At 40.5% G+C, this 24,432-nt stretch overlaps 1 protein-coding gene across 9 annotated transcripts in view; it reads left to right on the forward strand.

The window, feature by feature from the left end:
* itsn1 (intersectin 1 (SH3 domain protein)) overlaps positions 1–24,432 on the forward strand; it is a 51,598-nt gene that overhangs the window by 3,926 nt on the left and 23,240 nt on the right. For 4 of the 9 annotated variants that reach the window (XM_074647332.1, XM_074647334.1, XM_074647331.1 and 1 more), the window contains exons 2-18: positions 6,332–6,390; positions 8,221–8,313; positions 9,746–9,809; positions 9,940–10,100; positions 10,439–10,624; positions 11,539–11,617; positions 11,765–11,865; positions 12,128–12,191; positions 12,274–12,411; positions 13,098–13,183; positions 14,021–14,160; positions 14,408–14,530; positions 14,819–14,968; positions 16,207–16,347; positions 16,528–16,615; positions 17,027–17,166; positions 20,429–20,512. In XM_074647332.1, coding sequence (XP_074503433.1) covers positions 6,363–6,390; positions 8,221–8,313; positions 9,746–9,809; positions 9,940–10,100; positions 10,439–10,624; positions 11,539–11,617; positions 11,765–11,865; positions 12,128–12,191; positions 12,274–12,411; positions 13,098–13,183; positions 14,021–14,160; positions 14,408–14,530; positions 14,819–14,968; positions 16,207–16,347; positions 16,528–16,615; positions 17,027–17,166; positions 20,429–20,512 — 1,866 coding nt within the window. In that variant the 5' untranslated portion in view covers positions 6,332–6,362. The remainder of the gene's footprint in view (positions 1–6,331; positions 6,391–8,220; positions 8,314–9,745; positions 9,810–9,939; positions 10,101–10,438; positions 10,625–11,538; positions 11,618–11,764; positions 11,866–12,127; positions 12,192–12,273; positions 12,412–13,097; positions 13,184–14,020; positions 14,161–14,407; positions 14,531–14,818; positions 14,969–16,206; positions 16,348–16,527; positions 16,616–17,026; positions 17,167–20,428; positions 20,513–24,432) is intronic. The other 5 variants (XM_074647339.1, XM_074647340.1, XM_074647335.1 and 2 more) reach the window with 2 other exon arrangements.

Consider the following 24,432-nt stretch of genomic DNA (forward strand, 5'->3'; position numbering starts at 1 on the left):
TTGCAGGTTGCGTTAATGTGTTAAAGAGAATAGTGGCGTTATTATCGTGTTAACTTTGACAGCCCTAGTACCTGGTCTCCTCTATGTGCCTGGCAGCCTCATCAGATTGTGTTGCTTTACAAACCCAATAAAGAGTAGTGTAGGTGGATCATTCTCCATCTGAATGTTACTGCTGAACTTTGCAACTTAGCTGTGTGCATGTGTGACAAATCCTATTAAATCCAATTTCATTCATACAGTTCAGCTAGAGGTGCACATTTGGCAGTGTTTGTACATTTCACGCTAACAGGAAAGCTCACCAATATTAGGGGCTTTTAATTTCTGTTATCAGCGATGTTTTATGTCTCTGAGTTCCTGGTTTGCTGGGAAGTCTACATTATTACCAACATAATCATCCACAGTTCATTTAGGAAGTTCAAAAGTTCATGTGGGTTCAGGAGGGCGACTCTGTGTTCTTGCTTCAAACAACCTATAAATCAGAGCCACATAATACGATTTGTTCCGACATATTCCAGGACTGCATTCAACAGTGTGTTCCTTTCATTCAAGTCCTACAGCTTCAAAACCATCAGCAATGAAAAAAAAACATTTTAAACAGGCGTAAATAGCCAGATGGATCAGGCAACTAATAATATATATCTTTAAATCTATATTACACACTAACATCACTCTTAATATAAAGCCAGTCATGCCATTTGACAAGGAATACCATTTGGTAAGTAAAGAGTCACATAGCTTATATGACCTTAAAGCACCCCCACAGCTGTGCTCACTGCTGGTGTTTTCACTTATTTTGCAATAAGTGCAACTCCCAAAAATGCGGTGCAGTATTCCTCCATTATGTAATATAATTAACCATTTTATTTTGCATTGTGTTGGCTGTTAAGCTTGTTACCATCCAAGGCATTTTGGTCCTGCTATCAGTTGTTACATAGTGATAGGGCTAACGTTAGCCAGATGTGGAGGCCTGTTGGTTTGAAGGGATGGGGGGAGGGAGCCTGAGGGACGGATGGAGTGATGCGGGGGGAGCTGGGTGAGTGTCCTGTCACCTCTCATGCCTCACCACTTGACATCAGTGTGATAAGAATGTGTTTCCAGAGAGAGACGCAGAGCTCAGAGTCTGTGTCAGAGGGTGTGTTCAGAGTCAGAGTTTCTCTAGTGTGTAAAACAGGGAGTGTGTGTGGAGTGTGTGTGTGTTAGATGCAAATGCTTGTGTCATGTGTGTGTGTAGAGTGGGAGAAGGCTGATGCAAAGAGGCTGCAGTTATTTAAATCAACATCATATCTGTAACCGTCCACACAAGATAAAGTCAACCAGGCCTGTCACAATAACGACTATTTTTTGGATGACATATTGTCTCAGAAATAATTGCGATAAATTATATTATTGTTTCTTTAAGACCATTTTATGCTGCTAATATAGTGATAATATAATAGCATTATAATGCAAGTACACCCTTTTAAAAGGGCAATGAACTTTTAATTCTTAATACACAACCAAAACAATAAATAAAATGGACTCACCCGGCTCTGTTAACTAAAATGTGCAATGTGTGCGCAATGCCTGAGTCTTTTCATGGTAGGGAAGCCCTGGTGTTTATTCTGGCATCATGTTGGCTAAAATGTTGGTGACATTATGTAAACACAACAGGCAATATCAAGGTCCATATATTGTACAATAAGTCGATTACGTTAAAATGCTTGAGGTCATGTTCACTTATCGTACGAAAATTCAATATAGTAGTAAATATTGTGACAGGCCTACAGTCAACAAATTCTTAATTTATTTATCAGTTTTTATTTATTATTTTTCTCCAATTAATCCTTTGATGATTTAGTCTAAAAAAATATAATAATGAAGAGATTTTTTTTTTTATATATATATATATATATATTTTAACATTATAAAAGTTTAATTTACATTGATATTAAATGGTGGAAACCTCCAAGCAAATATTCACATTTTACTTTCTAAACGAGACAGTAATTAATTGTCTGTCAATCAACTAATTGATTAAGTGACTCATCATATCCGCTCTATTTCAGACTAAAACAATGGGACCGGAGGATTGAGGCTTTTAGTCAGCACAGTCAACTAAATGTTATTTTATGATGAATTTCTGGGCCCATTTTGATGTTTGATGTTGCCTTTTTCTTATTCCTGTTGACAACTTGCCCAACACAGTTGACATGATGTCATGTTGATATTCACAGTAAGGTCACAGTAGACATGACGGATGGCAGAAGAGGCAGAAATATGTTTCTCATCTGTCGTGTCAAAGCAGCAAATGGATGAAGACATTTAAACATCCAAGGTGCTGTGGATTTATAAGAATAGTCTCTCTATTTACTTCAGCTTTTAAATTTGTAATCTTATGCCCTTTGAGAAATTGTGCCTGATAAATCTCTGTGATTGGATTCAGTTTTGACCCATGATACGTGATATTAATTGATCACAGGATGAATCTTTGATGCATCTCAATTTTAGATTCCCCTGCTTTTTTTCTATATTTAAACCTTTTGAAAAGGTGAGGCAAATTTACTGTTTATTATCGTTCAGTATGTTTTCTGTTCGGCTTCAACAAGTTGTTTGTCCTTCATTCCTTGCATTACACAGCCTGTATACTGTATAATCAGCTCCCTTTTCCACTCTCCGTCAATAGAAAGTGTTACGTAAAAGCACTCTAGAAGATTAAGTTTTTTTTTTGTGTATTGATGCTGAATCTTTCAAAAGAGACTCACAAGGGATCTAAGAATCAATCGTTCCCGCCATTTCCTTTCTAGGAATTTCCGATGTTGACTGCAGTTGTTTTGGCTCCACTTGTTTTCAACATGGTGGCCGGGTCACAACTTTCTTATTCTACAGCTAAACGGTACACTAAAATATGTTTTTGAAAACATTTGAGGTGAGAAATTTGGCATTACAGTAACAGAATATTGATTCATATTTGATCAGCTCTGCCTAGTTTGACGGGTTGATCTGACTTTTGCGAGCCTGATGCGTTGTGATTAGAACCTCTGGGTCTGAAAAGTGAAGTCAAAAACCAAGATGTCAACGGCCAAAAACCACGATGGCTACGACCAAAATGCCGAACCCGAGGCTTCAAAATCGTAGTCCACAAACCAATGAGTGACGTCACTGTGACTATGTCCACTCTTTGTCTAAGACTATTTGTCTTTAAGTATCCAGCATTGAGACATCAAATGGGGGGAGCGTCTTTTGGTGTGCATTTGTTTGTCCCAAATTCATTCATGGAAGCAGGGAAAGGGGGGATGTTTGAGGGGGTCAGCAGGAAACTGAGGGGGAGGGACGACGGGAGTCTGAACCCTAATCTGTATCACGTTCTGAAGCCGGCATAGTGTGTGTGTGTGTGTGTGTGTGTGTGTGAGGGGCTTAAACTGGCATCTGCCACGAGCCTTGATAACAGAGCAACACTCCAGTTACATCAACGCTGTAATTATACAGACTAATCCCACAAAGACAATACATGTACACAGACAGAACAGAGCATCAAATCCTCTAATACACACTCATGACAAAGGAAATAGATGCACGACGTCTGCAACAAACAAATTCATTGAAGTTTAAATTAAGTTTGCAGCTGGATTTATAATTCGTGCCAACTTTTCTGTCTGATCAAAGACGGATATTTGCATGATTAAAACAGAACACTTGATTATGATCAGCAAATTACAGGAATTAAAGTAATGATTAATTGATTTTTAAACAGATTTTTTATTCCCAGTTTCGATATATTTGCTTCATTTGAGTCTATGCAGAGGTAGAAGGAAGTTACCGCTTTTATTGTTGTAGTCTGAGTAACGTGACGTCATATCCGTTCCGTATCCGTCAACCAAAACAAACCAGAGAAAGTAGAAAAGGGCCGAGGGTCTGCGTGGATACGACCTGCACCCTCACATGTTAAATCCAGCGTGGTAAACACTACACATCCAGTAAAGGATGGAAACACTTTGGGTTTCACACATTGACAGGAAAAGCAGAGCTATACATCACGGCTAAAGCTGCATGCTAACTCTGTCACGGACAGGAAATGTTATCGTATCGCGGTGACGTTGCTGTCAAGCTGGCCGTCACTCTCGTCTCCCTGGTCAAACGGAATATATATTTGATTTCAGGACATCTCAGACTACATACATGCTGAAAATCGAACATTTTTACTGTATTAATTTAGATATTTCCAAAGTAAAAGTCCCTAGAAGTGTATGATTCAACTTTTTCCCATAATCTAGTGTTAAAAAAGTTAACAGAAATCGCAATAAATTGTAATATCGAATCGCAATACTTAAAAAAATCGCAATACATATCGAATCGGCAACCAAGTATCGTGATCGTATCGAATCAGGAGATAGGTGAATCGTCCCAGCTCTACTTCTACATTGTTGCTGGTGTCACAAAGGGCATAATCATTCTTTTTGTTAGTTAGTTTTCTTTGGTCTGAGGTGTTGTGGTTTAACTGGCGCTTGTAAACAAAAGTCACTTTGATTCATAAGCTGCTTCTTTTCTGGTCAGAGTTTTGGCTACCTGGCATCTCACTAGATTTTGGCTGTGAGAAATAAAAGTACTTCTTGTTCCAACTTCACCTAAAGATAACACTGTGAATCTCTGCTGCAATTTAATGAAGAAATAGCTGAATATTAGCCTTATAATGCCCTTGTGTTTTGGGGTAAATTTTCAGTTGTCAGTTCAGATCATATTCTCACTAAACTAAATGGTCATGGTCTGGTTGGTTGGTGTAACGGTGCCTCTGGACTTTGCATATCGCATCTGAGAAAATGAGAGAAACAAAAGGAGGAAATGCTTGGTGAAAATAAAAGTTTATAATGGTAGTTGACCAGCAGTTTGCTCACTCCCGTCTCTACTTTAGAGCAGCAGAAAAATCGACTGTAGTTGCTCAACTGCTTCAATATTTTCTCAGTGGCGTGTGTGTGTGTGTGTGTGTGTGTGTGTGTGTGTGTGTGTGTGTGTGTGTGTGTGTTTGTGTAGGGTGGGCTTTGTTCGTCTGACCTAGTTAAGCTGGTTACTTTGTCCTCCCACTCTAATGATAATGGGACACACACACACACACAGCCTCAATAGTCCGAGGACAGTTTTCTACTGAAGAAATAGTCTCAGTAAAAATGTCCACAGCAGTCTGAGTGACTGTTTTTTGAGCAATTTTTATTTACATCACACTGGGGAAAAACATCATCAACCCACACATACACTCACACACCCTCACTAAGACCTTGTCTGTTGCAATGTGTGTCAGATTGTTGTTATGGAGGGATACAGGGGAGGGAGGCAGGTCTGGATCTGATTAACATACCTCTACTAGGGCAGAGGTACGTGGTATTCAGGGTGTTGTGTTATTCCATATCGTTTTTTAAACAGATTAAAAAATATAAACCTTGAATCACATGTCTTGAGCTTTGAAAAGACTCACAATTATCACAAGTAAATTATATTAAATTTAACTGAAGATCAGGACCTCAGAGTTTGGTTTTATTATTGCAGCTCAATTGCTGAGTTTGCAGTAACTTCAAGCTACATTGTGCTCAGTAGACCAATTCTTTGGCCCTACTTAAGTAGGGGTCAAGCGGTGATTTCTAGGTTTGCAGTAACTTTTTTAAAATAATTTATTTAGGTGTGGGCATCTTAAAAACACGAATTCCCTGTTTTTTTTTGGTGTCAGCAGCTTTCTAGTTTGTATCGCCGCTGACTTTAAAAATAATCCAGTGGAGCTTTTTTACAGGCCAACTGTGTAAAAGTGGTGTTGACTGTGGTCAGCTCCCCGGTGAGAATGTGTGTAAATGAGTGTGAAGCAGAGCGGTTTTACAAACAAGCGAGTATCAGGCCGGCAGCCTGCCCTGCATACATAAAGGGTTGCTGCCCTGTTGACACATTGGATTTATAATATGCTATATACTCCTTATCGAGGACTACTGTGTTTATTTATTTAGTGTTTGCATACATCGTTGCATCAAAACTATAACGGCTCACTGGGCAACTAGAAATTCACAACTTCAGCATCAGAACACAGCAGAGTGGAAAATTAACTCCACACTCGTGCGATAATAGTTTCCTCTGACTGAGTTTGTCTACTGTCTCAGCACCTTCGGCAGGTGACCGGACTTTATTCAGACTTTTTAATAATGCTTTTAAGCATCTAGTTGGATTACTGAACTTGATGACTTAGAAAACGCATCTTTGTTGCTCACCAGTGAAACGTTCTTAATGTGAGGTTGTTTGTTGTATCGCTGCATTACTGAGCAGTTTAATATTGAATGAGATCGATCTGATAAAAACTGTTTTTCTAAATGTGTTGTTTCAGGTGTTGTGTGGTGCAGAAGACTGAGTGAACCATGGCACAGTTCCCCACCACATTCGCAGGTCAGTATGTGTTTATAACTGCTATGAAAGATGGGTGTAATGAAAGCTGTTTATATTTTCCTCTCAGAGTTAACAGCTAAGAGTAAAGGCGGTACATTGCTCCATTAATCAACCATAATATTCATCAGTGCATTAGAAGACGATCCATAGCTTCTCATAAATCCACTTTAATTTTCCATAAACAGTTTTACATCCACATCTTAAAATCCCCCCCAAAGATTATCTATCAAACTAATTGTCAAGCACAGCGGAGTTACTTCAGGAATTGAATAAAGTCACAACAACGGCATAGCTGCAGCTTTTCATCATAAAAAGTATAATGCGTCCAAACTACCGGGGTTTCTGCCAGAAAAGTGTTTAGGACCGGCGGCGGCATTGGCATTTTTTTCAAATCTAAATTTAGGAATACTGTCGCAGTATAAAGGCACACCAGCATATGTAGGCTATAAAATCTGAGTAAAACAAGTCACTGTGAAATGTCTCCTATGGGGACTAACATCATCACACATGAATACAGTCGGACTCATTGGATGCACAAGAGTCTCAGCTTTACAATAATACCCAATTTATGTAATTCATAGACTGTTTAGGGACCCCAGTATGCAGAAATATTCAAATACATCATTTTAGAATAGGAGGAAATAACACATTTATACTGCATTCAAAAAACTACTTGCCCAAAACTGCATGGGATTACCATTTATTTTATTTTTTTTATTTAAAAGGATCCCCATTTGAAAAAAAGTTTAAAAAAAAAAAAAAAAGTCAGAAAATTGTCAGCAAAAGTCTGAAAAATAATGAAAAAATAAATGTCAGAAAAAAACCTGAAAAAATGTCAGAAAAAAAGTCATAAAGATGTCGGAAAAAAAGTCGGAAAAATGTCCAAAAAATGTCAGAAAAAAATCAGAAAAAAGAAAAAAGTCTGAAAAATGTTCAAAAACAAGTCCCAAAAAGTTTGAAAAAAAAGTCTGTTCGAAAAAATGAAATGTCATAAAAGTGTCCGAAAGCTATTTAACTTAGGAACTTCAAATTTGGTATGATGGGTGACAGTGTGGTCTAGTTGTGCATTTTGGGGGTTAGAAGTCCAAGATGCACAAAATGTTTTTGAAATTTTGGCAAAAAAATGTTAATCTTTTTTTCGACTTCAATTTTGTTTCCGGAGTACAACTCGTTCCATTAGTTCCAAAAGGGCAAAAACCTTTGGGCCTACTTTAGTAGGGGTCAAACAGTGAGTGGGGGGGGGGATGTGAGCCATGCCTTGTGGTAGTAGCATCTAGGCTGCATACGTAAATAATAAGAATTATTTTCAACAACAAAGGGAGTTGCAACAGTTCTTGCATGTAAAAGTGAGTCATCATGAGTCACTAAACATGTAAACTGCCAGTAAATGAGTACAGGATGGAGTTAAAGGGAACCACTGCTCCGATTGGTTCCTAATTTAATTTGTTGAAGAAAAATTGCAACAGAATGGAAACTGGGTTATTAGTAGAGCAGATAGACTAGCTAATTAAAGGCTGAATCATCCCCGTCAGAGAGTGATGAGTATTAAATTCACATGTTAATGACTGAATTTCTAAGGAAAGACGAAGGTCTCTGACTCTCATCCGTTCATCCGTTATTTTCTTTTCTCATCAGTCTCTGAGTTGACACTCTTTCTTAAGTATCATTTATTAGGACTCCTCCAACAGGAAGTGAAACTCATGACTAACACATTCTTCTCAAGCCTCCCTTTTCTCCCTCCGTCTGCGTCTGGCTCTGTCTCGGCCTTCCTTGTGTTTGTTGTCTGATGTGTAACTGTGTGTGTGTTTGTTTCTATTGTGTGTGTGTTAGGTCCAGATGTGTTTCTGATCTCAGCGGATGAGAGAGCCAAACATGATCAGCAGTTTCTCAGCCTCTCTCCGACTGCCGGGGGTTACATCACAGGTTACCCTCTCTCTCTTTATCTCTCTCTCTCTCTTTATCTCACCTATACACCATTAAAGTAAGGTGAGATGAGGACATGAACAAAGGCAGTGTCATTCAAGGTCCTCAGGGCTCAGATGTGTGGTGCAGAAAACACAATCTGAATCAAGAAAACACTTACAATTACATTTAATGTTACAGATCAACTTCAGATCAAATGCGTTGCTGATTAATATTTTGTAGTTGTGTAATGTCACATGATGGCATAGTTTATTGTATTGACTTGGGATGTCATGAGAACCGATACTTTGGTACCAAGTTGATGCCAAAAATTCTGAAAATGCGACGGTACTCGTTTTTCTACAGTACCGTAGGTACCGTCAGGGCTCGAGACTAATGGTGCCTTCATATGGGGTCGTGTTTACCGTGTTTATGAGATGGGAGGTCGTGTACACGATATGTGTGGCGTTCAAGTGGTTAAGTCGTGAAGAACACCGCTGCTAAGCAATATTAACGTTACTGTTGGCGTCTAGAAGCCACAGAGGCTAACAATTTAGCAAGCCAGCAAGCGGGTAACATAATGCAGGAAATGCAAAGGTATAATGACAGAGGGAAAGGATGAGGCTGACGTATTATAGAATTACCAAGAAAACAATATACGACTAAAATTACAATATATTAACTCATTATGCCCCGAAAAATTAACTTCTATGAGGTCCGCCATTTCTGAAAACGTCAACAAACGTCACGTCACAACTCGTGAACTCGGAGCTTTCAGAAACTTTCCACTTACGAGGTTGTTAATACCGGAAGGGGGTGGGGGGGGGGGGGGAGGGGGGCGTTCATATGGACACGATAAACACGACCCCATTTGAAGGCACCATAACGGCGACCCATTGTCCAGGGCACACACCCTATTTTTTTCCCCTGATGACGCTACATTACGAACAACAGATTTGTGTTGCAAGACGAGAGCTAGTTAACGTTAACAGTTGTGCTGCCTACCGGCTGCTAACAGCTAACGATAATTAGCTCTTGTCCTGCTGACTTCAAAACGGGAGGTGCCATTGATTTACATTATGATGCATTCAGGCTTTGAATTCTAACGTTATATTCAAATTTAATCTTGTAAAATGTAGTTTTTGGTGAGTAAATCCAATATAATATAATAATAGAGATAGAATTATGACCTGTTTAACTTCCTAACAAAAAACAGTATGCTAACGGTAATAAAGGAGTGGATGTTGAAGAACGTGAGATTTATTCTTTTACTTTGTTTTTTTACCATGGTAGTAGTAGAGTAGTATTGACACGGAGAAAGTGCAATATTTCTGCCAGTGTCCTAAAGATCTTAATATTTATGTATTTTTAAATGGGCTTTGGCTTTCTCCATGTGGTCTAAAGTGGCCTTCATGATCCTGATCTCACATCCTGTTTCTGTTTGTCCGTCAAGGCGACCAAGCCAGGAACTTCTTCCTTCAATCAGGTCTGCCTCCTCCCATCCTGGCCCAAATCTGGTGAGTCACATAGACGGGAAGTTTCTACGAGCTCACAGAAGGACAGATATCAATCATTTCTCAACTTTTTTTTTTTTTAATGTAACAATGCAACATTCCTTTAACTGTTTCTCTGTGTGCCTTTTTTAAGGGCTCTGGCTGATATGAACAGCGATGGTCGTATGGACATCCACGAGTTCTCCATCGCCATGAAGCTCATCAAATTGAAACTCCAGGGTCACCCGCTGCCCCCCGCGCTCCCTCCCAGTATGAATCCGCCCCCACTGACTTTCCCCCCACAGAGCGGCTTTGGTAAGACAAGATCGCACGCTGTGTATGTGAAATAATTGATGTTTATCAGCTGGCCTTGAACTCTTAGGTTGTGATTGATTGTTAGACTAACAGTGATCATTTTAATTTAATTCTTCCTCCGCAATGGTTGTAATTTTCTCTGTGATGGTGCACAGTTGAACAGAAGAACCACTGCACACAGTTTAATGTAATAACAGAGATATTATCTTTTATTGTCGTTTTCTTGTGACTGCTTTGCCTCAAGGTTTCTTGATGTCTCGTTGGGCGGGGGTAAAACCCAGCAGATGTATTTGATCAGGAGGATGTCACTCTGATAATCACGTCTGTTTTTTCTACAGGCATGCCCCCCATGCCTCCCCTCTCAGCCCCTCTATCAGGCGTGCCTCCTCTCCCCCTGCCACCTCTCCCCGTCGGAGTGTCCCCCCCACTCGTTTCGTCCGCCCCTCCTCCCCTCCCCCCGCCCATCGCCAACGGAGCCCCTCCCGCAGGCTTGATGCAGCCCATCTCAGGCTTCTCCCACCCAGGTAACACACTGCAACGACACGGTTGCAAAACGACTTTTACTCTACCACGAAAGATTCATCACTTGACGTGACCGTCTGTCTGAGTCTCACTCCACTCGACCATAAAATATGCAGGTTGTGCAACGAACTGGCAACCATTTGTTGTGAAGTGAATGCAATGGAACGGTGGAAGAGAGTGTCACATGAAGTGGCTGAATGTTATCAATAGCACCGCTTAGTGACTTAAGGCTGGCCCAAACTAAAAGATTTTTTCAAATCTTACCAGATGTGTAAAATGTGAGAGAGCCCACACATAACGACATGTTGTGTTGAATTTAACCGTTTTGTTCTAATAGTGTGTGGAGAGCAACGATTTGGCCAAAACAGCATAACACCAACTAACAGATTCATTCAGGAACCTGAGCCTGAACTCAGAATCGCGTCGCCGCCGCAAGTTTCCTAGAGAAAGGAAGAGAAAACTCAGCCCTGCAGTAGCACTGCGCTCCATCTCAATACTACTTTGTGCTTCACGTTTAGCATTAGCTCATGCATTAGCCGCGGCCACCATGACGGCAGTGGTTGTCCTTCCTTCTTCAGTCAGCTTGGTTCTCTATCGGCTAATGTTCTTTCCCACGTGGATGCGTCATCGGCTGTCCTCGGGGTTCCCCACACACATATTGCACGTGTTTAATATTTACCATTTGAAATCCGCGCGGCCAGGTTGGGCTTCAGAGACGATCGGGGGATGTAAAAAAAACACTCTTAACATATCTCACACCACAGGTACATCTGGAAAGATCATCTTTAGGACCATCAAACAATCGGGGCTTTGCTGACGATTGACGGACAAAATCAGCCTGATTCTCGTGTAGCATGTGAGCTGAGTATCTGACCACAGCCTCAGACTTAAATGTCCTCTTCTCTGTGTCTCTCAGCTCCCTCTGTCAACAAGTCTTCTTCGTTCAATCGTTCCAGTACCAAGTTGCAGAAGGGGACGTCCATAGACACTACCAGGTAGGCAACGTAATCAGAAATCTGATAACGATGTGCTAAAATGAGAAACAGCTCACGGTTAACCTGACGTTGTCTGCATCCTACATTATATGTGCTTATTGTTCCTTATGACCCGCTCTAAGGTAAAGTCTCTTTATTTTCTGTTAGTGTTCAGCCCCCCTGTGATTGGGCGGTCCCTCAGGGCTCCAGGCTCAAGTACAGACAGCTGTTTAACTCCCACGACAAGATGATGAGTGGACACCTCACAGGTACTAGAACACACACATTAACGTGTCATTATTTGTGATAATATTTCTGTCCTGTCTGCCATAGCATTAAATGTGATTTCTTTCTCTCTCTCTCTCTCTCTCTCTCTCTCTCTCTCTCTCTCTCTCTCTCTCTCTCTCTCTCTCTCTCTCTCTCTCTCTCTCTCTCTCTCTCTCTCTCTCTCTCTCTCTCTCTCTCTCTCTCTCTCTCTCTCTCTCTCTCTCTCTCTCTCTCTCTCTCTCTCTCTCTCTCTCTCTCTCTCAGGTCCTCAGGCTCGCACCATCCTGATGCAGTCCAGTCTTCCTCAGGGCCAGCTGGCCACGATATGGTCAGTACATCTTCATCAAAATGGGAGTCGAAGACGTTAGTCCTTAAAATACTTAATTTGTTCCATCTTTCTTTCCCTGTAGGAGTCTATCGGATATCGACCAGGATGGAAAGCTAACAGCTGAGGAGTTTATCTTGGCCATGCACCTCATAGATATGGCGATGTCAGGGTTACCGCTGCCACCTGTGTTACCACCAGATTACCTCCCACCCACATTCAGGTAAATACTCAATACTCTAAATACCTCATTAACTGACAGCGGTATGCATAATAATACACATGTATATTGATTTTAACAGCAGTCGATGTTTGTGACTGATGTTTCAGGTTAAAGTGAACTACATTAACCAGTTTTTTCAAACATTATAAACTCATTGAATACAAAAATAGTTTGTATTTGTTAGTGTTTAGTTTGAATTATGAACATTAGGGCTGCAGCTAACAATTATTTTCATTGCCGATTATTCTGTTGATTATTTTCTCGATTAATTGATTAGTTGTTTGATCTATAAAATGGTGAAAACTGTCGGTCAGTGTTTCCCAAAGCCCGAGACGACATCCTCAAATGTCTTGTTTTTGTCCACAACTCAAAGATGTTCACTTTACTGTCATAGAGGAGTAAAGAAAACAGAAAATATTCACATTTAAGAAGCAGGACTCAGAGAATTTAGACTTTCTTTTCTTAAAACAAATACTCAAACCAGTTAATCGATTATCAAAATAGTTGTCGATTAATTTAATAGTTGACAACTAATCGAGTAATTGTTGCAGCTCCTGTAAACAAACATAAATAGAAGTAATACGAATTTGTGTTTGTTTACTAGATCTGCAACAATTAATTTATTAATTAATTGTATTAATAATTTGTATTGTTTTGACGGTGTGTGTGTTTGTGTTGTTTTGAAGGCGTGTGCGAAGTGACAGTGTTCAGTCGGAGTTCAGCGTCCCGGAGGAGGTGGAGGAAGAGGCGGAGTGCAGCAAGAACCTACCAGGTGATTGGTCCTCCACATTACATCATATTACTGGTCAAACTGGGACTGGCCCTGCCAACACTCACCTACGTTGGCTTCAAAACTCTACTGGGATCTTTTGATAAACAACAAAAAGAATGATTAATGATAAAAGCTGCCTCGACCCTTGAAACTTCTTCTGCTTCTTCTTTACTGTTTCTTTCAATCAGTTTCTCGCCACTTTCCATCGAGGTTCATGTGAAAAGTTCTGGCAGTTTGAAATAAAGCAGAATATTTGTTGTCACTGAGCTCCTGCCCTTTTCTTGAAATCAGTATTTGCAACACTCAAGTTGTATTGTTGCACGCCCGTCTGAGCCGTCTCCTTCAGCTGTTTTATTTGGTGTCGGTCTCCCAGTAGATACTTCACTGTCAGCGTGACTTTTTATGCCACGAGATTTTTAGAGTTGTCCGTCCATCCGTTGATTCTCGTGAACGTGTTATCTGAGGAACGCGGGGAATTTCTTTAAATTTGGCACAAACATCCACTTGGACTCAAGGATGAACCGATTAGATTTTGGTGGTCAGAGGTCACTGTGACCTCACAAAAACACAGTTTTGGCCATAACTCAAGAATTCATGAGTTATGTGAAAGACACACAGACACACAGACAGAGATTCCTTACTTCATAGTTGGATGCATATATTATGTAATCTTTGTATCATATCTCACTGCCCAGTGTTATGTTGTGTATAAATCACAAATAATAAAAATTAGAATAATGAATGTGCACTTCTTAGTGCTTAAGCACGGTAAAAAATGTGAAATCATAGCTGCTGTACTGTACGTTGTTTATATTGACTTGGTTTGTCTCGCCGCAGTGACGTTTGAAGACAAGAAGAGGGAGAACTTTGAGCGAGGAAACCTGGAGCTGGAGAAGAGACGTCAGGCTCTGCAGGAGCTGCAGAGGAAAGAGCAGGAGAGGCTGGCGACGCTGGAGAGGGAGGAACTGGAGAGAAAGGTAGACTCCATTGATTCCTCATTTCCACTCTGTGGGCCTTCGTAATGTGAACTGGTCACGGCTGATGGCTTGTGTATAAGTCTGTGAAATATTTGCATCATATAATAGCCACAGTGCCGTCACTGTAAGAGCCACAACGTCCCATCAGTGAGTTATTTACCTTTACGACATGTAGCAGGTTAATAAAATGCGTAACAGATAATAAAGTTGTTTGTTCTTCCAGCTAATTTTTTTGTTTGTTTTTCAGGAGCGTGAGCGTATGGAGCAGGAGAGGAGACGACAGCACGAACTAGAGAGACAGCTGGAGAGACAGAGAGAGATTGAGAGGCAGAGAGAGGATGAGAGACGTAAAGAGATAGAGAGGAGAGAGGTAGGAAGGAGGAGGAACATGATTACCAGTTATCTGCTTTTAATTGAAGAGTTATGGTTGAGTTGACGTTGAACCGCTGTAGACTTGTAATTAAATCTGATGCAGACAACTCGGAGACCTTTCACTGCCCTCTTTAGATCTCTTAGAGCCTAAATTACACTCCTACAGTGGATGGCTTGTTGTGTATAATGAAGTGTGTAATATATGAATATAATCTAATTTCCTATCTTTTGCCATCTTGTTCTTTGAGCTGTAATATTTCGCTGTGTGTGTGTTTGGTCCGTCCAGTCTGCGAAGCGTGAATTAGAGCGCCAGCGTCAGCTGGAGTGGGAGCGTCAACGTCGCCAGGAGCTTCTGACTCAGAGAAACCGAGAGCAGGAGAGTATAGTGCTGCTCAAAGCCAGGAAGAAGACGCTGGAGTTTGAACTGGAGGCTCTGGTAATCACACATACTTAAGCACCCACACCTCGTCACATAAAAGAGTAGACAAGAGAATATACTGTAGGGCTTGTCAATCAAAGGGAGGAAATCTGACAACATGTCATACTTAGGACTTTATTCTCGTAATATTACGACTTTATTCTCTAAATCTCAGATTTTTTCCCCCTCAATGTGGCCCTAATACTCCAGGAGGTCGTAGGATCCTATTTTCTCATGTTTTTCTGTCTTAAGTGACTAATGGGGACAACAATTTCTGAAGTTGGTCCAGTATTGAGGGAGAACGCTGGGACCGGCAGCCACTAAACGAGCAATGTAACGTTACGTCCACTAAAAGTGCTTGTTTTTGCCACTGACAGGCTCAGATTGTTATTATAAGTGTCTGACAACATCATGGAACGGACCCTACAGAGAAATAAAACCCTTTTTCTTACCTTTCTCTTGATCCGGTCTGTTTGTTATTTTGCTCAAGGAGAAGTCTTGTTGTGAAATCTGAATATCAGCTATATCAGTTATTCAGCCATGACATTGAAAATCTTTTAGATGACACTAAGCTACGCTTTCTGTACTCTTAACACAACAATCACTTGCGTTTCCACCATAGAGGTATTCCACTATTCCACCGCTGTCTTCCGGCAACACCTCACCTCGCCAGATTTCAGAATGAGACTTCTCCTTGAGCGAGACTTTTTCCATAATGTTATCAGACTCTTATAATAACAGTCCGAGCCTATCAGGGCAAAAACAAGCACTTTTAGTGGACGGAAATGACGGTGCCAGCTTGCCCCGATAGCACCATATTGCAGCCCGTGAGCAACTGCCGGCTGCAGCGCTCTCCCTCAATACTGGACCAGTTTCAAAGATTGTTGACACAAAACATGGAAAAATACGGTCCAGGTTAAAAAATACCTAAGTTACCCTTTAATGGCAATTATTTAGAGTCAAAGTTGTACTGTTTTAAGCAGCAGCACTGCTAGTTTGTCACCAAGCTGACTGTTAGCACCAGAGTTATCCTCTGGACTGACAGACAGAGAGAGTTGGTCTGTGTGACAATGGGGAGCTTGAAAGGTTTCTTCAAAGATAAACCAAAAAACAATCAGCTAACACCAAACAGGAAGAACAGAGCCGCTATCAACACATTCTTTCTGCAACCTCATACTTCATACACATCAGCAGAAACTTAATAGTATAGTATAACGAAATAGTATTCCTCTCCATCCTTCTGTGCCGTCCTCCAGAACGATAAGAAGTCCCAGCTGGAGGGCAAACTGAAGGATGTTCGGTTTCGTCTGTCAGCTCAGCGGCGAGAGGTGGAGCAGACCAATCAGACCAGAGAGACACGCATCGCTGAAATCACCCTGCTGCAGCAGCAGCTGCAGGTACGCAGAACAAATCAGCAAAATACAACACAGCAGGGTCACATTCATTTCTGCTACGTCATCGGACACATTCTTAGAAACTGTAGGATTTATCAATGTAGTACAGATTTTTTTAATAAACTAGTAAAGTGACTGACTTGATAATTATTTTTCTTGATTTGACTTTGTGTTTGTCTGCAGGACTCCCAGCAGTGGTTGGGGAGGCTAATTCCTGATAAACAGAGTCTCAACGACCAGCTGAAACAGGTTCAACAGAACAGTCTGCATCGTGAGTACTACCCTACATAAACTAAACACACACTGCCTTTACACACCAGCTGCGTTAGGAATAAACAACACTAAAATGTGAAATACGCCTGTGAAAATTTTGCATCAAAACCATTCGGACTGGCAAATTTGTGGCAGTTGCATCACTTTTCAATAAAAGATTTGAATAGATTTGTGCAGGCAGAGGATTAGTATAATTAAAAACATGCGGTTGTCAAGTTGAAAGTAACCATGTTTTTCTCAGTTCTTGATCAGTTCATACGTACATCTGTGATGTCTAATAAAATCCTGAGCAAGCAGGAGCACTCGTTGACTCACTCATTGGTTACCACAATGTACTTAAACAAAATAATAATATTTGTCTGTGACTAATGAAGCTAACCTGATCTCCCTCTTGCCTGTGTGTCTTTAGGTGACAGCCTGTCGTCGCTGCAGAAGGCTGTGGAGCAGAAGGAGACTAGCAGACAGCAGCTCAGAGAACAGCTGGACGCCGTGGAGAGAGAGACGAGGGCTAAACTGCTGGAGATAGACGCTTTCAACACCCAGCTGAAGGTAACCAGCTTGTCTGCTAACACATTAATACAGCACACGGAGGGGAAAGGTCAGGACTAGGGATGTCACGAGGAACCGATCCGTCGATATACCAAGTAGGGATGCACCAATACCAGTTTATTTCAGACCGAGTATAAGTACTTACATTTGGGTACTCGCCGCTACCGAGTACCGATACGAGTACCGATACGAGTACTTCTCTGTGCCAAAAGACCCTCGTTAACAGCCAGCTGGAGGGTGTGAGCGACACACGACATGCTGGGGAGTCCCGCATACGAGGCATTGCACTACGACCAGCTCTAGGTCGGCTTGGAAAGGCTCGGGGCGAAGGTGGCTCGCGGCCGCAGCTTTACAGCGCCCCACCGTCGGGGAGGTGCAGCGTGAGCACGTGCGATAGGACCCAAAAGATGCCGATGAGAGGTTAACGTCACGCTGCCGTAAAGAGGTATTGGTGCCGTTGTATCGGAGCCGTTTTGCGAGTACGAGTACATGAGCACAGTATCGGACCCGATACTGGTATCGGTATCGGTGCATCCCTAGTACCAAGCCGATGCCAAAATTATGAAGACGTCAGAGCTTGAGATTCCCAAATTGTGGGTTACCTTCTAGACACTAACACAAATCCGTGTTGAAATTGGCAGGACAAGAGCTAATTAGCGTTAGCTGTTAGCTCCGTGCAGGACTGTGCTGCTCACCGGCTGCTAACAGCTAACGCTAACTAGCTATCATTTGGGGTGAAGGTAAATTCTGACGTTATCATGATGTGTTAAAATGTAATCTTGTAAAATGTAGTTTTTGGCGAGATGTTGAAGTATGTGTATGTTAAAGAACATGGTATTTATTCTTTCACTTTTGTTTTTTTTACCGTGGTATCACATCGGTATCGAGAATCATGGGATTTACTGTTATTAGTATCGACTACTAAAGTTCTGGTATCGTGACATCCCTAGTCATGTCTATACTATTATAATATAAAGATAAAAATCTCAGTCAACTAACGACATTATTGCCATAATGAACTAAAATAGTCAACAAACTAACTGTACTAGAGTACAGCTGGATTCATTTAGAGCAGATCAAGTGTTTAAAGTAAGGAAAAACTTGAATTTAATTCAAACTTAGAAACTAACCCAACAATAATTAATCATGAAAATTATAAGAGAAAGCTTCAAAAATGTGCTTACTCTTGTGTTTTTTTGCTTTCATATTGTTTTTGTTTTTAATCTGTAGGAAAACTCAAAGTAAAACTTAATCTTATCGCAAGTGCACTCTTGGTATTTTCACAAAAGTGGGAGGACAGTAACTTGTTTTCTTCCAAGTCCTGTGAAAAATAGACAAAATCTACTTTGAACACACTAAAAGTTCACTTCATCCAGCACGCCACAGCTTTGCCTCTATTTGATGCACGGTTGCAGTTTTTTATCTTCATGTAACATAAAAATGAAGTAGTGCCGTGTACCTACCAGTCTAATAATACTGATTTACTGTTAAGTTTGATGCATTGCTGGAGCGCTTTATTGATTCAACTAAACTAAACTAGCTAACAAGCTAATAAACTAGCTTATTAACCCGGTATTTGTATTACTGAATGAAACATTATCCATGTTGAAAACATTGGATTGGTGTTGTAGCTGTAAATCATGTCCTGTCCCTCATAACCCCTGACATGTTTTATCATTTATATCTGACTACAGTATCTGTGTTTGTGTTCATGTCGGTGTGTTATTATGTGTGTTAATGTGGGTTGCTGTGTTTTTGGAGAGAGCTAGCTGTGCACAGGAACACTGAGCGGTTTGCTTCATGTAGCTTTCACTGACATTTCACTACCGAGTGAGGAAGATGGAGGGAATTATTTCCTTTTTTAAAGGTGCAATGTGTCAGATCTGGCCCGAATTCTAGTTTAAAACATGAAAAAAAATGAAGTAACATTATCACCAGAATGTGAAGAGGTCACAGTGTTGACGTCAGAGATGTCTATGTGTTGTGTTGCAGAGATACTGCATCTAGTGAAATGAGCATGCTAACCAGCTAGCACCGGGCCGTCCTGTCTTGTAATTGTTCCTCGAGAGGCGATAGTGAGTCCACTGTAGCGTCCTGTCTGTCCTCAATCCAACATGAGAGGACCAAGAAGTAGAGCTGCAACAAGGTCTTGTCAATCACGTTGAAGGTCCAGGGTCCGTGTACGTTTTGAGAGTTTGTTTAGCGTTATTGGATAAATATAAAGTTTTGCTGGGGTTTACGGTGGCTGAATGTGAGTTGCTACAGCTCCGCCATCAGCAAAACTAAAAAGTCAAAGTACACGTCAAATAACTTAATCACGCTGACGTATGTTCAAATCTTAATTTTTCTTATCAGTTTAGTTTTAATTAGTTATTTTAATGCAGTAAAAAGGGGGGTGAGACGTCATGATTGACAGCTGTGAGTCTCTCTCGCTGGCAAGCTGCGGCCGTGCTCGGCTCGCGATTGGTTGGCTCGATACCACGGCTCCACCCCCCGATAACCCAAAATCTCAAGAAGGCAGCTCCCCTATCTTGGATATTTTGGCTTCACTTTTGTACAGTGGGAGGAAGTGGAGACACGTCGTCCATCTTTACATACAGTCTATGATATGAACCCAGCAGTTGAGGTGAAATTCTGCCTCCTATTTGTTTTGTGCAGATCTTACACATTGCACCTTTTAAGGGTTGGAGCTCAGCGGTATGTTTATGTTTCTTAGACCAACCTTCTTCTTCTTTAGCCCAGAGCTCTGAGTCAGGTCAGAGAGAGGAGAATTAGTTCTGTGGTCTGTTTCAATGAGGAAGAGAGGAGAATGAGAAGGAAGGGAGGAAAGCAGAGACAACACAGACCACAATAAATAGATTTTCTGACAGATAATCTAATCAAGTTGGTTCTCAATGAGAAAGAGAAAGTTGGGAAACAAACACATCCAGCAGTGTTTCCTCCAGAGTGAAGTGCAGTCACGTCTCAGCGGTGATTCTTTGCCGAACCGAGCCACTGAGATGTGAACGATGTTTGACTATTACTGCCGTCCACCTTCCTTTCTACACCACTTCCTCTCCCCAAAATCTTCTCTCGTCCTCTGTCCTCTCTTCCCACTGGGACTCTTTCTTCTACTCGCTGTCCTCCTCCTCTGTGTTTCCTTTCTTGACCTCTTTCCTCTCATATTCTTTGTTTTAATCTACATAATAAAACCCTTCCTTCTATATTTTCTACTCCTTTATTTACCTCCTACACTGGCCTTTTGCTCCCTTGCCCATGCCAGTCTCTGTGTGAGTTCTATGCCAACCACTGTGCCAGGATAGAAGCCCTGCGACGCCAGCTTCAGGAGGAACAGACAGGGAGACAGGTAGAGCACACTGCCACTGCTGGACTGGGGTGGTACTGCAGCTGGGATATACTCTGTAATGTGAAATAATATCAATATCATGTGATGAACACACCTGGAGCATAGAGCAGCTGTTGCATTGGGATTGGACCTGCACTTTCTGCTCTTTTAGACTATTTCAGAAACAAGTAAAACATAGTTCACCCTCTTATCAGACTACTAACTGGCAAGCTTCAAGTCAGTTCAGAAGGCTTTGCCATCTTTAACACCTAAAAATAAGAGTTTTAAAATGCCTGGTTTGTGCAGATGTTTCCTGTTTAACACGTGTTGTGCACTGTGATGCTCCCGCCCGGCAGCCAGATGTTTTTCAGCCAGTTGAAGCTTGACTGTAATATTCAAGTGGTTTGACTACTGCAATATAGAGGACGGAACCTGCCAAAATAAAAAAAAAGAATAAGTAAATAAATAACTCGATAAATAAATTAATATGTCCTTAAATGTAGCAAAAATAATATTAAAAATAAATATAGCCATTAATGAATTGATAAAATGTGACATAAATTGATATTTCTATTTTAATTTGCTTCTTTATTTATTTAATTTTGTTTTAATTCCCTTATTTATTTATTCTTCTGTTTTTTATTTACAAAATTAAATAAATGCAAAAATAAATAAATAAATGACTGGATAAATAAATTAATATGTCATTAAATGTAGCAAAAATAATATTAAAAATAAATGTAGCCATTAATTAATTGATAAAAAAATGTGACATAAATTGATAATTCTGTTTTAATTTGCTTCTTTATTTATTTATCTTTGTATTAATTCCCTTATTTATTCACCCTTTGGTTTTTATTTACAAAAATAAATAAAAAATAAAGGCAAAAATAAATCGACACATTTAAAAACTAATAAAAATAAAAACATAAATAAATAAAAGAGGAAATTAAACAGAAGTGTAAATGGATAAGGGAATTTATACAAAGATAAATAAATAAAGAAGCAAATTTAAATATAATATATATATATATATATATATAATATCAATTTACGTGACATTTTATCAATTCATTAATGGCTATATTTATTTTTAAAATATTTTTTAAAAATATATTCAATGACATATTTATTTATTTATTTATCGAATAATTGATTTATTTTTAACTTGGCAGGTTCCGTCCTCCTTACTGAGAAGCACTGACACTCACATACTCATGTATTGTCTCTGGTGTGCTGTTTTGTCTAATCTCACAAGTCAGAGTCAGTAACACCTCAAGGAGGCACTCAGTACACACAGCAAATAATAATGTAATGTAAATAAATAATGTATATCGTTAGCAAAACTTTGTGACTCATTAAAAACAGGAAGGAAGAACATATAAATGGTAATAAACTACAGGTTATGAACTAGTTATTTCATATTGTGCATCCCTAGTAAACACCTAAAAAAACTAACTGAACTAATGTCTACTGTCCCGTACAGACAGGTCAGTGAAATAGTCTGTTCAGGCTTCTTGCACAATACAATAAATAATATGACAACTCAGCTGCTGCCAACTTCAGCCTGTTTTTGTTACTCCGGCTACACTTAACAGTTGTAACAGCACATTACTCATCACAGTGAGTCACAGGAGCCTCTCCTTGCATGAGTCAAGGCCTTATTGTGCTCTCACTTATTTGTTTAATCTCTACTGAGAGACCCAGATTTATATTTGTTCAAGTAATTGGAAAGCAGTTTGAAATGAATTGGTATATGGATTTGGATATTTTATTTTAAAAATTGAATGCATAAGACCAACATTCAACAAGTAAACTTACCCACATAACCTGCTAACTGCTGTTGTGTCTGTGCTCAGTGTGCTGTGTCTGATATTACAATCCCAACATCATATATGAAGTTATTTTACGCTGTATACATGCATATATATAAGATGATGTTGACAAAGGTCCCTACCAAGAGGACTTTAAGTGTCTAATGTTGTTCCAAATTACTTTCAACACGCAGAGAAACTGCTGATAAATAACTTCTTTAATACCTTAATTGGACAAAGTGCGTGAATATGGACTGAAACGTTAACTGTCTGAGTGTGTGTCTGTGTGTCTACAGGATGATTGATCCTCTCTCTGTGTGTGTGTATGTATGTATATATATATATATGTGTGTTTCAGGGACAGCTACAGGAGTGTGTGTCAGCCGTCAGGGTGTGTCTGGCTCGGCTAGACTACGTTATAAAGGTCCACACAACAACCAACCGACCCAGCCTCCCTTTCCCTCCCAACCGTCTCTCTCTCTCTCTCTCTCTCTCTCTCTCTCTCTCTCTCGCTCTCTCTCTCTCGCTCTCTCTCTCTCGCTCTCTCTCTCTCTCTCTCTCTCTCTCTCTCTCTCTCCCCCTCTCCCTCTCCCTCTCGCTCTCGCTCTCTCTCTCTCTCTCTTCTTTATCTGTCTTTCTTCTTGTCTCTTCATCTTTTGTTTTCTTTTACCCTCTTCTCTTTATTATCTCTCCTCCTCTTGTCCCCTAAAGTAGAAATGCTCCCAATCTTGCATTTAGCACCTTTAACGCTGAACACAGTTGTCATGCTAAACTAGCAGTCTTGCTACACTCTAAGAAAAAAATCTGTTTTAAAAACAGATAATGTCCTGGCAGAAGATTACCAGTACATTTTCCATTAAGTTTATGGACATGTTCTTCAACCCTAAAATGGAAATTTCTGTTGATTTTTCAGGATGTCCTCCGTTCCATTCACGGACACTTCTGTTAATCCTAAAACGTAAATTTCTGTTGATTTACAGTATATCCTCCGGACCTAGCCAAATAGCAGGCCCAACCTCTACATTCTGGAGGGAAAACCGTCTCTGCGGACCACCTGAGGCTAAAACTGGGACTAACTCTACCTGACGTCCACTGAAGTCTAAAATATAAACATTGGTAAAACGTAAAATACGATACCAAACTTGCGCTAGTTTCAAAATTAGTCATCAAAATATTCCTGGTTTCTCCAAATCCGAAATTTGAACTAAACTTTGCCGTGTGTGATGGTCTCTGCCTCTTCCAACTTTCGAGCTAGCGGAGGTTCTTGTTCCCACAATGCAATGCGGTTTTAAAAATATGGGTAAAACAGAAAATTCCTTCATATTAACACGGTACATTAGCCCGTATTTTTTACGGACTTTTCTTAGAGTGTAGGTTAGCAGGTGCTAACTAGATTAATGACTTTATGCTGTTGCTATGCTCGGCTACTTCACTAGATTACTACTGTACTGTAACGCTACTGCCTGTTTGCTACCAGATGATGTTTCAGCCAGACAAGTAGAAGCTAGTAGACATTTATGAGGCTGATAAACTAGAATCTGAGTATGGTGGTAAGCTTGTCTTTATGTGGGTGAATGTGTGTCTGTGTCTAGTCTGTGCTCTGTTGTCTGTTGTTTCAGATTGACTTGGCGTTCTCTCTCTCTCTCTCTCTCCAGTAGTTTTACTCTTTACTCCGTCAGTCTCTTCTCTCTGATTGGTTTGCTTGTTTCTGAAGGTTTCCTCACGTTGGTTGTTTGGCTGAAACACGACAGCTGCCTTGTTGTTGTTGTTGTTATAGTAACAGAGTGTGTTCTAATGGCACAGCTGGTTGTCATGACTACACAGAACTGCCCCCGCTGCATCCCCTGACTCCCCCATCCTTCTCCCCTTTTTCTGTTTATACCTAACGCCTCCCACAAACATACTGTGCCTCGTGCAAGCTCCGCCCCGCCGCCAGTAACATCCCCTCCCACTTTAAAGGGATAGTTCAGGTGTTTTGAAGTATTAAGGTACTTCTCCATAGTCGGTGTATTACCTACAGTACATGGAGTTTAGAGAAACAGACAGGAGTAGCAGCACGGGAGCAAAACGCATTTTAGACACCTCAGTCTACTGTTGATTTCCTGCACTCCAGGACAGATGGAGGAT

Source organism: Sebastes fasciatus, chromosome 9 (assembly GCF_043250625.1).
Source record: "Sebastes fasciatus isolate fSebFas1 chromosome 9, fSebFas1.pri, whole genome shotgun sequence".
NCBI classification, from domain to species: domain Eukaryota; kingdom Metazoa; phylum Chordata; class Actinopteri; order Perciformes; family Sebastidae; genus Sebastes; species Sebastes fasciatus.